At 38.4% G+C, this 15551-nt stretch overlaps 1 protein-coding gene across 32 annotated transcripts in view; it reads left to right on the top strand.

Moving 5' to 3' along the window:
• Positions 1–15551, top strand: part of CTNNA3 (catenin alpha 3) — a 495101-nt gene that overhangs the window by 345707 nt on the left and 133843 nt on the right. For 29 of the 32 annotated variants that reach the window (XR_014587169.1, XR_014587170.1, XR_014587171.1 and 26 more), the window contains one exon: positions 567–723. The exons of the other annotated variants lie outside the window; for them this stretch is intronic. Coding sequence is in view for 22 of the 29 variants with exons in the window: in XM_083845405.1 (XP_083701531.1) it covers positions 567–723 (157 nt within the window). In the remaining 7 variants the exon portion in view is untranslated. The remainder of the gene's footprint in view (positions 1–566; positions 724–15551) is intronic. 32 annotated transcript variants of the gene reach the window in all.

Raw genomic sequence — 15551 nt, 5'->3', positions numbered from 1 at the left:
TACTACTTCTAGGCCTAACTGATACAGAAATACCAGTCTGCTGCGTTTATAAAGATTTTGGATGTATTATGTCCCTGACGTTGATCAGGCAGCTGTTGTCCTTGCAAAGTCAACTGCTTTTACATGGTAAAGGCTGATAATATCTCATTCCGTGAAGATAATGCCATAATGGATTCCATAATATCTGCTGTTAAGAAATGTAAGTTTGAAACTGAAGTGATTATATGCAGTACCTGTATGTCCGTCCCTTATGTAAGTAAAAACTTCATTGTATTTGTATATTGCAAACTGGAATAGCATGAATTGTCTAACTGAAAGTAAAACATTGGAATTCTTGTTACCCAGTTCACTTAGAATCACGCTCCTTCTCACTTCATGAAGATAAAAAGGAAATTGGCCTAAGCAACATCTGACTGATAATCCTGTTGTGAACAGAAACAAAAGCTAAACAATTCTTTTGTTTAGAAAACTTAAGAGCTCCTCTGCAGTAGTAAGTTATGAATAAAAAATTGTTTCAGAAGACATTATTTAGTTGTTGTTTTGTTTGTTTATATGTTTTGGTACAGGTTATTAATGCTGCTTTAGCTCTTTCTGCCAGACCAAAAAGTCAAGTTGTGAAAAACAACATGGAGATGTATAGGAGTACATGGGAGAATCACATCCATGTTCTTACTGAAGCTGTGGATGATATAACGAGTATTGATGATTTTCTGGCTGTATCAGGTACGATAATTTTCAGAATCTGATTATTCTTTTATGTACTTTGAAAAGTAACTCTCCTCTGTAAAGTTTTCAACAGGAAACAAATAGAAGATTAGATCTTGTAAGGTTTTGTGAAACTGTATGTATAAAGTGTTCCAGCATGGTAGGTATTTTTAGTCTGCACAGCGTAGAACTCAGTAGAGGTGATTTGAACAAACTGTAGGGGTATGAAGCAGAACTGCTATGTTGTAGGGGTTACATTTATCCAGCCTCACAGGTTGATCCGCCTCTAACTTTTAAAATGCTCTGTGCATCTGTGAGAAGTCTTCTGTAGGAAGGAAGCATATAACAGTGTATATAAACACAGAGGAGGAGATTTCTCTGGGTGTTGTCCCCCCTATGTATCATTATTGAAAACAGTGCAGTTAAATGTTTAGTAGATCCAAAGACATAAAAAGCTGTTGTAATTTACCAGAATATCACCAATAGAAATTTTCTATGGACACTTGATAACTTGATTGATGAATTTTGAGTTCAAGGGGGAAAAGAATGGGATGCTAAATCACATAGATGTGATCTGAATAACATTGATAGATGCTTGAGCTTTTCCTTGAGCTGAGCAGGTACCAGATTTCCAAACATCCAGTGGTGTTCTAGATGTGCATATAAATTTTTGCATGCAAATAAAACCTGGTTCTACAGTAATTCTTGTGATAGACATGGGCTACTTCTTCAAGTTGATATATTTTAAAACATCTCATAAATAGAACAGATGCACTGTAGCATTTCCAGAAACTTTAAAGCTATACATATTTGTCAAGAGGAATGTAACTATAAATTTATTCACTGAAGGAGCCTTTAATATCAGTAAACTATTTATTGAAGCAAAGATTGTCTTCAACACTGAAATGGGAGAACAGCTGTTCTACTTCCTGCACTTGAAAGACCAAATTCCACACTTCTGACTTGCCTTAGTGTGTAACATGGAAAAGAATGAAAAGTTTGTGTTATCTTCATTAAATGTGGTTTAAATTTTCTTTCCTTATGGCTAGTGTGACAACTGTTTGCCTGTTCTTCTCTGGGCAAGTCCCTAGAACTTAATTCCATTTGTTAGGATTATGTGCTTTATGTAGCAGTGTAGAACATGAATAGTTCTGCAGATGTCAGTAGTTTGAAACCATGGTAAGTGGATTCAGAGCTAAGTGCATTCTGAAGTTGTTTGTTGTTAATTAAAAATGAAGGTGTACTCCTGTCAAAAACTTGGCTTGGGTATTAGTTTCTCTAAAGATGACTTGTGTATTTTCAAATACAACATCTTTACTGGGGTGGCTGGAAACAGCTGGACTGAAGTCCCCATAACTGACTTGTGAGTGGGACATGGCTACTGCAGTGCAAAAACCATAAGCAGAGATGACTGCTCAGGTCTGGATGTACAATTTGTTAGTTTTGACTCAGAGCAGCAGACTTCTCTTTGCTTTATGTTAGTCCATTGGAATACCGAACCAAGTGATTTAGGTCCAAATGTAGAAGAATTTACTGCAAAATAGTGTGAACGGATTATTTGTGGAGCTACTGTCCTTACATGCATCTCAGTACAGAAAAACAACCTGAGGTTGTTTTCAACTGTAATTTAGCCTTTAATGGAAGCCAATTATAAACCATCCTATTTCATACAGCGTCCAGGAGGTTGCAAATCTTAAATTTTTGCAAGTAATGCAAGAGTCATTAGTAAAACAAATGAACAGGTCAGTTCTCTAAATTGCTGATGAATTAATTACGTAAATCTCTTTATCCTACTATGAAATATCCTGAGTTTCAAATTTTTTCTTTAAAATTCTTTTTTCTTTAAAATTCATTGAACTAGACATTTATCTTTGACCACAAAACTGAGATTCATTTAAATAACATATTTCAGATATTTTGCAAAAATTCATTGTCTTGAAGAATAAAATTAGAAACTACATTAATGCATGGAAAAAAAAATCTCTCATTGGACAGCTACTCATTTCAGGGTTAACTCATCAATTTTTGGTCTGTTCTCTATTACTTGAGTACAATTGAATGATTTAGTGTTCGACGGTAAATAAAAGCAGAAACAGTAACTTAAGTAGCAGTGTGTAGGCCTCCATATTAAGAGGTCCAAAGAACTGAGCATTCATACAGTTACTCTAGAGAGGACATGTAGAACATTTTCTGTAAGCTTTGGCAGGACGTTTCTGCACATTGTAATTCATGTCCATCTTCAAGTGTCATGTTTTCTCTTACGTGATCTGCTGAGCAGATGCTTCCTTACGGTAGTATAATTTATTTCCTTTGGGAAGATTTTTATTTTCAGCTCATGTACATAGAACTAATTATTAAGACTAATTAGAAGGAATGGTGCAAGTTACTCTCGGTATAATCATCAGTGTATTAGCACTGTTACTGTGCTCTGAGAGTAAAACATGTTGCTCTATCTAAATAGAAAAGTTAAATGTATAATAAAGGAAGTTACCTAACTCTTTGGGAAATTACTTGGTCATTAGGAAAGATAACGAAGGTTAAGTGTTTTGTTTAATGTCAGAGGAATTAATACAAGAATAGATTTATAATGTACCTGTTTTTTCTTCAGAATATTTTTTTTTCTAAGTTAAATGCCAACATGGATGTATTGGGGGGAAAATGTTCTTTAAATATTAGTTCAAAATTAATACTGTGCTGATATACTGTATCAGATATAGGCAGTTGGTTTTAATGGCTGAATTTGCAGGTGTAGCTGCATCTTTCAGGATGGCAATGGAAGTGGTTAGTCTATATCCAAAAATAAAGTACACTTTTTTTCTAAATATTGTGAACATACCTCTAGTAATTTTGGTAATGGAGGATTCTAAATCATTAAACAGAATTGTCTACCTAAGAGTTTTATTTTATATTGCATCTCTGGTTGCTTGATAGGTCAGATTTTTCTACCAGATACACAATGTACTTCCCAAACTTCGTAAGAATTGGGAATTTCTATTTTGTCGTTTAGTTTATGTATCTCCTTTTCACACAGTGTCACCCGAGGCTTGGATTGCAACTCATTTTATAAAATGATATTGTTACGAGTTTTGTGGGTTATTGATGATTTGGAAGGTAAACTGAATACTTGTAGGTGTGTTTCTGTTGTGGACACTTTTAAGGTACAAAATAACTCTCATTAAAGGCACTGCAAAATCTTCCTGCAGAGCTCAGAAGCAACTGGATTAGTCCCTATGTTTCTTTAATCCAGGGTGTTATTTTTCTATCTTAAAAGTAAGCTGAATATGGAAAAATATAGTTGAGAGGATGGGTAGGAATTGCAAATGGTAGGTCACTGCAAAAAGACATTGTTACTCTTCACAAACCAGCCATGGGGTTGCTGAAACAAAGCATACGTACAGAGAAACTGTCTCCTAATGTGATACATGCATGTCCTTTTCTGGTGTAGCACAGGGGGAAAAGGGAGTATTCTGTGGCAGATCAGAAAACCTGAAGGGAATTGTGACCGTATGATAACGGGGGGGGGGGGGGGGAAGAGTGCTAATAACTGTCATCTGTTTTAAGTACTAATTAATCTCCTTTTCTGATTCACCTATCCTCATGATTTTTTTCTTTCATTTCAGTTCTGTTTTATCCTTTTATTTGGATGTGATACTTGGTTTAAAGGAAAATAATGCTACAGAAGACAGGTGAAATTAGGTCTTTATATTTGAGGAAGAGGTCTGACTGCAAATAACCAATTTAAATGAAGGACTTTTCTTTTTAAAGGAAAGCAAGAGCTAACAAGATGTGTAAAAAATATCATTGTGATTATAAAACATGATAAATGATGAGATCATTGTTCATAGATCTTTTACGCTATACCTACCAAGAACAGAGAATCAGTGTCAGCCTATCAGTTTTGGAGAGCTAATTAAAATAAGGAAAAATGTGGGTATTAATCTTTATGATCACTGACATTAAGTGTAAAAAAAATACTGTCATCCATTTATCATGTCAATGTGAGGTTTTTATACTCATATAATGGAACCAAAACATGTTATTGCATCCAATGCATAAATTTCCAGGAAACTAGTTATGGTATGCTTGTAATTTTGTTTATACTTGTAAATTTTAAGTTTTATCCTCAACTCTGGTGTCTCAAACTGAAATATTCAGTGAATATTCATATTTGCTGATGTAGTTAGGGTGAAAGTGTAGTTTGGATTTTCATTTTCCAAAGTTAATTCTTTGGGTTTATTTTAATATCTTTTATTCAAAATTATGTGAATAAACTTCAGATACAGATGGAACAAAACAGAAATGTTGGTATTTCCTTCTTTTATATGTACGTTTTCCCAATTATAATGCAGAATTACAATCACTGGAAAACAATTAAATCTTTTAACATTATTAAGTGTTAGAAAACCAGTAAGAGAAGAATTAGATCTTCTAGTCCAAGAGTTAACTTCACTTCTACAACGATCAGAGGTAAGAAAAGCATCAAATGTGTTTTTATATATATTAAAATCATTAGGATATGTGTTTTTCCTTGTTGTTCTCTTGAAGAGCTTGCATTACAGACCCTCATGCTGCTTTTCTGTCCTCTGTGTGCATCCTTTCCCCAAAACTATGATTATTTTGTCTCATGAACCTTCTCTCTCCAGCCTCTCATGCTTTCCATCTCAGAATTTCGGACTGTCATATTTGGAATACTAGCCACATTTTCTTAAATCCTTTTATATTAGCTCCTCTGTTGCCAAATCTGAGGTTTCTTATTTTCATAAAAACAAGTCTCTGTTCATTTTAGTTTATCTCGTTCTTCATCCTTCATCTGTGATTAAATGTTCTGCTTGATGCACTGCATGTTAATGACATACTGTCTTTCCTATTGTATACTGGGTGTAATGTCTCTTCTCTGCCTTTTCAAGTACTTCCTTAAAAGACAATTTGTCTAAAGTGCATTTTGACTCTTGTAATCTAACCCAAACTTTTAGCTAAGTTGATTATTTTAAGTGAAATGCATTCCAGAGAACTGGTATTGAGTCGTTAGACTTTGAAATGGTTTTGTCTGATGCCCATTTTGCTGTTACTTTACTGGAAATTTTTTACTTGACGATTACCTAGTGGAATGATAATGAGTGGAATTACTTGCATGTTTGCCTCAACTAAGGGTTTGTGTAACCTACCTATGTAGTCAGTGTACACTGCTAAACTGATAGTGGTAAACATGGACACCTGCAGGTCTGTCTGTAGTAGAAACTGACAATGGAATTGTCATATCCAGATTGTAAACAGAAAATACTGTAAAGTATAAAGAAGTTACCTGCAATTCAACTCCTTTTAGAAATTAAACTGATCTGTCTTAGATAGATACAGACTTCTGAGACTACTAAACAAGTTCTGTGATTGGACTAAAGATCATTCAGGCTGACTTGAGTAGCCAAATGAGAGTAATTTTTTAAGTGAAGAATTGGCACAAATCAGTTACTGCTGTCAAGAGGGAGAAGAAGTGATGAGTCATAGTTCGTTTTCCTATTACACTTTTGTGCCAGTGTGATGTATGAACTTTTAGAGGAGATCCAGGGAAATGGTGCATGGCTGTCCCTTCAGATGAAATTGAGAAGAGCACACTCCAAATTTGGAGTGTGCAAGAAATTCTCTAAAATCTGAGTTTGTGTAGGATAGAAGTTTGTTTTCAGTATCTTAATCCTTCTCTAGGAATCTAAGAATATGTTAAGTGTCTTCAAACTTAATATAAATCAGTAAGGCATCATAGTCTTAAAACAGAAATTCCTTTTAATGCAAATCTGTGCCATCTAAAATTACTTTTAATTCCTGGAAAGCAGCGAAAAGTAGGATGTTATCATAAAGTGTTCGGAGAAAGCAGTTGTTGCGGATACAAGTGGTCTTATGGCCCAAACAAAAACAAAAGCTAAAGGAATGCATTTTTGCTGACATACTGAAGTTTTTATTAGGTTTCAGCCAATCTTCCTCAGCTTAACAGTTGCAAAAGAAAGAAAGAGAAACTTACCTTTTGTCACTTTCCCTGTTTTCCTGTTACCTTATGTCCTCTTTCCTGTTTTAAGGATGTAATTTACTGTGATAGTGCAGGGGGAGCAAATATGCAGCTTCACTGCTTTCCTAACATTATACCTTAAGATCTGAAGCCCCTGCTGTTACCCTAGTGTTTACAATTGGAAGAGGTCTTCAATAGTTAATTAAAAAGCAGGAGGTTGGATGAACTTTATTAACACGAAATGCAACCTGTACAAAATAGCAAAATAGAAGAGTATAATCAAAGAACAAAAGATACTGGAAGAGAACTTTCAAAATTATCTAGTCAAACATGTTGCACAGAGCAGGACAAACTTCAAATTATACCAAGTTACTTGGATCCTGTCAAGAAGATGTTTGAAGACTTCCAAGGATGGGTATTGCCCAACCTCCTTATGAAAGGTGAAAAATAGTTTTTCTTTTGATTACCCTTTTTGGATTGCATAGAATCTTAAAATGGTTTGGGTTGGAAGGGACCTTAAAGCCCATCCAGTTTCAACCCCCTGCCATGGGGGCAGGTTCACCTCCCACCAGCCCAGGTTGCCTAAAGCCCTATCCAGCCTGGCCTTGAACAACCCCATGGATGGGGCATCAACAGCTTCTCTGGGCAGCCTGTGCCAGTGGCTCACCACCCTCTGAGTGAAGAATTTCCTCCTTATGTCTAATCAAAACCTACCCTCTTTTAGTTTAAAGCCATCCCCCCCTTGTCCTATCCCTACACTCCCTGACAAAGAGTCCTTCTCCAGCTTTTCTGTAGCCTCCTTTAGGTACTGGAAGGCCACTGTAAGTCTGCCTGGAGCCTTCTCTTCTCCAGTCACCCACCCACATGCTAGCATTCTAGTTTGTAAGGATGCTTTCGTAGACTGTCAAAATATTATTGAAGGAAGCAATACCAACTGCACTCTGTTCATCTGCAGAGCCAGACACTTCATCACTGTACACCATCAGTTTGTTCAGGCATGATAAACGGTGCAGGTAGCTGGGTTCGTGATAAAGTATGCTTCATTAAACTTACGAGTATGAGAACTTTAACGATGCTCAGACCTGTAGGCTAGTCGTTGCTGCTGCTTTCTTTTTCAGTGATATGAATTTTCTTCCAAAATGATTTCTACTTCTTAGTCACTTTAAAATTCATTTACATTTGTCACACCCCTCTTTGACAGAACAGTGTCGTCTCATACTTTTATAGGTACATCCAGCTTGGAGAATATTTATGAAACTTCAGGAGCTTTGGAATATGCGTGAGGTGAAGGAAATAGGTGGATGCTGGGTAGGCTGTTTTTGTTTTCACAGTGGTCTTTTTCCTCCAGTGGCCATAGATGCTGCCAAGGTGGAGTTTCCTGACTCCCTAGGGGAATGTATCTCTTCCCAGTGGTGTTGGGAAGATCCACCGTGCTCTGAAAGTAACCAGGAGTGGTTCAAAAGGAATTAGTGAGCTACAGACTTCCAAAACAGTGACATACATCTTTACAGGTATGTTTACCATACAAGCTTAGAATTCAAGTTGATTCAGACAAATACTTTTCACTGGTTAGTAGGCTTTCTCCCTGTCCACTCCCAGCACAGTTACTCTTATTCATATTTCTGTCTTTGATCTATTAATTTTTTCGTACTGTAAATGATTGTGGTAGGATTTCCCAATTTTAAATTCTGGTTTCTTCCTTCTTCAAAACCATTTAAGGTCTTACTTTGTTATCGAAAGTGGGCTGATTATTCATGCCACGTGTTATTTCGCTGTGTACTTAAAAATATGATCACTTAAGAGAAAAAAATGTCATTTTTATGTTCTTACTTCCTATAGTTCCACATGACAGATCTTCTGAAATAGCATAATGACTGCAGATTAGGTGTAACCTTAAAGTTCTGCTCTACCACATAATCCTTTTTCCCGTAGTTAAATCACATTTAGTAACGGTGCTTCCATATCCATACTCTAACTTGGTTTTATGTGCTTTTAATCTTCCTAGTTGTTGTCACATGCTTCCTCTGGAGTACGTAATCCTTCAGTACTGGACCCTACAGTGTGTCAGTAACTGTGGTTGAACTAGTTCATGGTTCTCTAGTTGCTTGTTTTGTCCAAAAGTATGCTTACATTACTTAAGCATAAACATAAAATAAGGCTTTGGATTCTTCAAACCTTGTAGTTGATGCTGCCTAATAGTGTCTGGTCCTTTCTGCTAGGTATCCTGGTCTCTTTCTAGTGTATTAGAATATTTTTGGGGGAATAAAAATAACTCTATAAATCTATATTCTGCATAAAGTTGAATTGAAAATAAATTTATTGTAATGGTTGGGAAGAGACCATCCTGTATATCTGTTTCAGATGCAGAGCAATGGGGAATACAGTACAGAAATTTAATTTGAAACTTTTTAGTTTATACATGACCCAAATCTCTTTTCATTGCACTTAATTATTAATGTACAACAAAGCTCAAGCAGTGCAACACTAAAGCAATTACTTATCTGCTCTAATAATAAATAATGTACTTGACCATGCCCTTCTATCAGTTTCATCACTTACAGAAGAATGGAATTCATCTGAGGCAGAGAACCAAGAATAGATTCGTGTAAATGTACTTTTGTGAAAGTTTTTAGAATTATTTAAAAAATGACAAAGTTGAAAATAACAGTAAGATACGGCATCAGCTTGAAAACAGATATTTTAATTAACAGATAATTACCTAGATACAGAAAAATTGTGATAATAACTGCTTTTAAAAGTGAAAATTTGTTCAATTGCTTAGTTCTTTTTCTATGTGTGGATTTTTCATGTGTAATTTTGCAGCTGTGTACTCATGGGTAGAAAGGGGGGGAGCCCAGTGCCTTTTTAAAATCTAAAGCACTACTGAAATAGTCAAAAAAAAAAAAAAAGTGTATATATGTGTGTTTATATATAGCTGAGTGTATCTATATCTGTGTTCCTGTATGTGTGTACATGTACACACACGTACACCATATACATATATATACTTGAGCTCTGTGAATCGTTACATGTCTTTTCCTAAGCTGATTGTGAGGAGGTTTATAATTAGCCCAAAACCAGACCTTTTCTTCTAACTCAAGAGGAACTTCATACAAGAGGAAGTTCAGCTGAAATGGGAACTTCATTTATAATTGTTTGCTTAAAGCTATTTTCTAAACTGGAACACTTGAAAGTTACAGGAACCTACCATTATTTGATAAAGAAATAACTGCAATTTAGCATTATTATAAAGCTCTTGAGACATTGAAAGATTTTAAGTATTTCAGTAGATTTAATAGCTATTTAAATTGATGGAAAGCAAAAACTTCATGTTATATAAGTAACAACATAAGTTTCTAAATATTTTGACCATATTGTGATGTTTGAGAATTTTCCTCAGAAAAAGCAGGCCTCTTTCTTACCTAAAAATCTAGTCACCTGTTTTCACTGAAACACATGTGATTTTGGATGTTCTGATGTCTCTTCCCTGTCTTGGGTTTCAAACTGATAAGAGGGAAGCCTAGGGTGGAGGCAACCAGAAAAAAACAACAGGGCTTTGTTATTTCTGTGTTGCTGTATTATTTATATATTATTATTATGTTATTTCTGTGCGTCTTTGTTATTCTGTTTTACTAAAACAGAATTGTTGAAAACTTTATGAAGAGGTCCCTTGCAGAAATCTGGATTCTTAGACTCCTCTTTGACTGAGTTTCGGTAGTTAATCAATTTCTGTTGGGTATTCTTATGTTTGCCTTTTTTTTTTTTTTAAGTACTGTTTTCATTTTTCACATCCTTGAGAAGATCTGAGGAAGATGGACTTTTTGTGTCTTGACTCTAACTCTGCATTCGATGGGCGTGTTCCTTATAGGTCTTAAGTTAATTTCTGTTGTACAGTTGTGAAAGAACTGTACAAAACTGTGATCCTTTTGCTCCCTTGTACTCATCAATACAATTGATCTCACTAAGTTGTTAATTTTTTTATGTTTACCCTTAAGAGAGATTAATTTATGGACTCAACTTTTCATTGTTCTCTCTGAATCAAAATCAAACCATTGTTTCTTATTAATTATAACCCATGTTCTTAACAAATTCAATTCTTAAAGAAGTGAATTTTTGTGAGAAAATCTAATGGAAATTTATTTTTCTACCTATAGATGAATTCATATCCTAAACTTAGTTTTATCTCCCTTTTCTTCTGTACTCAGTGAACAGGGTATGTCAATTTGTCTTCTGGATGATTCAGTCCTTCTCTCCTGAATACAGAAACAGCTCATTGAGAATAGACTTCACAAACTCGTGTGAGTTAGCCCATTGATCTTCCAGTCTGATGTGTTCCTGTTGGTAGCTAGGTTTTTAATAATTTTTCAAATTTAATTTTCAAATCTGTAGCAGATCCCCAGCATTATTCCATCTCATCCATAAAAACAGTTCTTTTCTATAGTTCTCCACAGTTGCTTTGAATCAGATGTATTTTTTTAAAATCATGCTGCTGTTTTTATTTTTAGTGCATCTTTCTCACATCCTTAACATGCAATCACGTAACGCTATATTGCCAGTTTTTGTACTATATTTTGAATATGATGTGTTATTCCCTCTGCTCTGTAGTAGTTACTGTGCTGTTGAAACAGTGTTCATCATTATGCAGTGTCACATTGCGTATGAAGACATTCTCAAGAAAAACTTTTCTTTATACTGCCTCTTCTTTTAATTTCTTCATGCACATTTACCCAGGACTGCATCAGAGTCTACCCAGTGCTGCATTTTATTTTATTTTCCCTCTGTGGCCTCAAAACAAACTGTAACAATTTTTACTTGCCATGATGGTCTGAGGATGGAAATGCAGGTTAAGATGTGAAGGGGGTCGTAATATCTTTTTGTTACAAGTGAAGGGAAGAAACTTCTTTTTTTTTTTTTTTTTTTAGTATAAAAATCATTTTTCTCATTTGAAACAAAAGCAGCAAACTTCAAGGTAAAAATAGCTTGGGATTTAACTCAGGTTAATTGATGCCATCTTGAGAAAGAAAGATGCTGAGCATCAGAAGTAATTAGCATAATTTACCCTGCCCTGCTCTGTTCCTTGTGTCTGCTTACCAGAGGTCATGGTTCTTTTAGGATCTGTGTGATGACTCATACTGATTATCACTGCTCATAAGTAAAATTAGTATCCAGACTAAAATGGCAGTTTCCAGTTTCAGGCACTCTTCTGGTGATGGATTGAAGGGTGATGGGAAAGGAAGTGTTAAAACTCTTTGTGTTGGGGTCTTGTAGTCCTTGAACCATGCAGCAACTTGTATAGTTTCTTCATTTTTGTGAACCTATGTATGTATTTAAGTAATTTCATAATTGCAGGAATTCTTAAATAACAGAGTTCCACAAAAAAGTTGATCATGCAGTAGAGAAATACTATATGATAAACAAGTTAGTTAATCTTACGGAAGACAGTTCACCTGTTCACAATGTTCACTTCTTATATGTAGACTTTTGCAAGTTATCGACTTAAGCTTATGTCTGTTTGGAGTGACTTTAACACGCTGGTTTTCTGTTATATACTAGCTGATAGCATTTTCCACTAGTTTAATTGCCAGAATGTTTGAATGGTATAAAGAGCTATGTGCTACCTTTGTTTGAATTGGGTGACGTTCTGGATAGGATACAACTGGAAGCAAAATGGAGATTAGATATGATGGGTTTTGCAGCTCTCCGTATATTGCTACCTCTTGTCAAAATAGAGATTCTAATTCTCACAGCATCATTTGTCTTTCACGGCACTGAATCAGTTTCTGGAAACAGATGGTATTTTTGTGCTGTGTGTCATTACTAGGGAGTGCATCATACATGTTAAGTCTAATTTTATTTTCATCCTTTTCAAACTCTTTGATGTGTGCAACTAGACAGTGCAATGATGACATCAGGTTGTTGAATTGTGGGAGTCAATGACATACTTGTTCACAATGCACAATTCTCTCTTCTCTGCTTTGATCTTTTAGAATTTTTGCATGTTAAAAATCGATGCTACAGGTATGAGTGTAGACACAACAAGAGCTCTTTTTAGAGATGCCATTCATACTTACTGTAAATGCATAGAAGCAGATGGTAAAATGTTCAGAAACGCTGAAACTGTCTATGAAGTTTAGTGGGAGAGAATCCCTACACTGTCTAGGAATGTTTTGAATAATATTAGTCCAACTGTGTAAAATCCTGTTCATCCTACTTAATTTTTCTCTTATTCCACTGGAAGTCTTGCATCTACACTAATGCACACAGCATGGGCAACAAACAGGAGGAGCTGGAAGCCATCGTGCAGCGGGAAGGCTATGACTTGGTTGCCATCACGGGAACGTGGTGGGACCACTCTCATGACTGGAGTGCTGCAGTGTCTGGCTATAGGCTCTTCAGAAGGGACAGGCAGCACAGAAGGGATGGTGGTGTGGCTCTCTATATTAGAGAGTGTTTAGATGTTGAGGAACTTGAGGCTGGGAATGATAAGGTTGAGTCCCTATGGGTTAGGATCAGAGGGAAGGCCAACAAGGCAAGCATCCTGGTAGGGGTCTGTTATAGACCGCCGAACCAGGATGAGGAGACTGATGAGGAGTTCTACAGGCAGCTGGCAGAAGCCGCGAAATCGTCAGCGCTTGTTCTCGTGGGGGACTTCAACTTCCCAGACATATCCTGGAAGCACAACACAGCCCAGAGAAAGCAGTCTAGGAGGTTTCTGGAGAGCGTGGAAGATAGCTTCCTGACGCAGCTGGTTAGAGAGCCTACCAGGGGAGGTGCCCCGCTAGACCTTCTGTTCACAAACAGTGACGGACTGGTGGGAGATGTGGTGGTCGAGAGCTGTCTCGGGCAGAGTGACCACGAAATGGTAGAGTTCTCTATTCTTGGCGAAGTCAGGAAGGGGACCGGTAAAACCGCTGTCTTGGACTTCCGGAGGGCTGACTTGGAGCTGCTCAGGACGCTGGTTGGCAGAGTCCCTTGGGAGGAGGTTCTGAAGGGCAAAGGAGTCCAGGAAGGCTGGGCACTCAAGAAGGATATCTTAATGGCTCAGGAGCGGTCTGTCCCCACATGCCCAAAGACGAGCCGGCGCGGAACTAGACCGGCCTGGCTGAGCAGAGAGTTGTGGCTCGAGCTTAGGAGAAAAAGGAGGGTTTATAATCTTTGGAAAAGAGGGCGGGCTACTCAGGAGGACTATAAGGATGTTGTGAGCCTGTGCAGGGACAAAATTAGAAAGGCCAAAGCTCATCTGGAGCTCAATCTGGCTACTGCTGTTAAGATAACAAAAAATGTTTTTATAAAATACATCAACACAAAAAGGAGGACTAAGGAGAATCTCCATCCTTTACCGGATGCGGGGGGAAACTTAGTTACAAAAGATGAGGAAAAGGCTGAGGTGCTCAATGCTTTCTTTGCCTCACTCTTTAGCGGCAAGACCGGTTGTTCTCTGGATACCCAGTACCCTGAGCTGATGGAAGGGGATGGGGAGCAGGATGTGGCCCTCACAAACCATGAGGAAATGGTTGGCGACCTGCTACGGCACTTGGATGTACGCAAGTCGATGGGGCCGGATGGGATCCACCCGAGGGTGCTGAGCGAACTGGCGGAAGAGCTGGCCAAGCCGCTTTCCATCATTTATCGGCAGTCCTGGCTATTAGGGGAGGCCCCAGTAGACTGGCGGCTAGCAAATGTGACGCCCATCTACAAGAAGGGCCAGAGGGTAGACCCGGGGAACTATAGGCCTGTTAGTTTGACCCCAGTGCCAGGGAAGCTCATGGAGCAGATTATTTTGAGTGTCATCACACGGCACTTGCAGGGCAACCAGGCGATCAGGCCCCGTCAGCATGGGTTTATGAAAGGCAGGTCCTGCTTGACGAACCTGATCTCCTTCTATGACCAAGTGACGCGCTTGGTGGATGAAGGGAAGGCTGTGGATGTGATCTACCTTGACTTCAGTAAGGCTTTTGACACTGTTTCCCACAACATTCTCCTTGAGAAACTGGCTGCTCGTGGCTTGGACTGGCGTACGCTTCGTTGGGTTAAAAACTGGCTGGATGGCCGGGCCCAAAGAGTTGTGGTGAATGGAGCCAAATCCAGTTGGAGGCTGGTTACTAGTGGAGTCCCCCAGGGCTCAGTACTGGGGCCGGTCCTCTTTAATATCTTTATCGATGACCTGGATGAGGGGATCGAGTGCACCCTCAGTAAGTTTGCAGATGACACCAAGTTAGGTGCGTGTGTCGATCTGCTCGAGGGAAGGAAGGCTCTGCAGGAGGATCTCGATAGGCTGGAGCGATGGGCTGAGGTCAACTGCATGAAGTTCAACAAGGCCAAGTGCTGGGTCCTGCATCTGGGGCGTAACAACCCCAAGCAGCGCTACAGGCTGGGAGAAGAGTGGTTGGAAAGCTGCTGGCAGAGAAGGACCTGGGAGTACTGGTTGATAGGCAGCTGAATATGAGCCAGCAGTGTGCTCAGGTGGCAAAGAAGGCCAACGGCATCCTGGCTTGCATAAGAAGCAGTGTGGCCAGCAGATCTAAGGAGGTGATTGTCCCCCTGTACTCAGCTCTGGTGTGGCCGCACCTCGACTACTGTGTTCAGTTTTGGGCCCCTCGCTACAAGAAGGACATGGAGGTGCTCGAGCGAGTCCAGAGAAGGGCAACGAAGCTGGTGAGGGGTCTGGAGGACAAGTCTTACGAGGAGCGGCTGAGGGAGCTGGGGTTGTTTAGCCTGGAGAAGAGGAGACTCAGGGGAGACCTCATCGCTCTCTATAGGTACCTTAAAGGAGGCTGTAGAGAGGTGGGGGTTGGTCTATTCTCCCACGTGCCTGGTGACAGGACGAGGGGGAATGGGCTAAAGTTGTTCC

This window comes from Anser anser (assembly GCF_964211835.1).
Source record: "Anser anser genome assembly, chromosome: 7".
NCBI lineage: Eukaryota > Metazoa > Chordata > Aves > Anseriformes > Anatidae > Anser > Anser anser.
The sequence above is the reverse complement of the archived record's forward strand: the minus strand, read 5'-3'. Positions and strand labels throughout refer to the sequence as shown.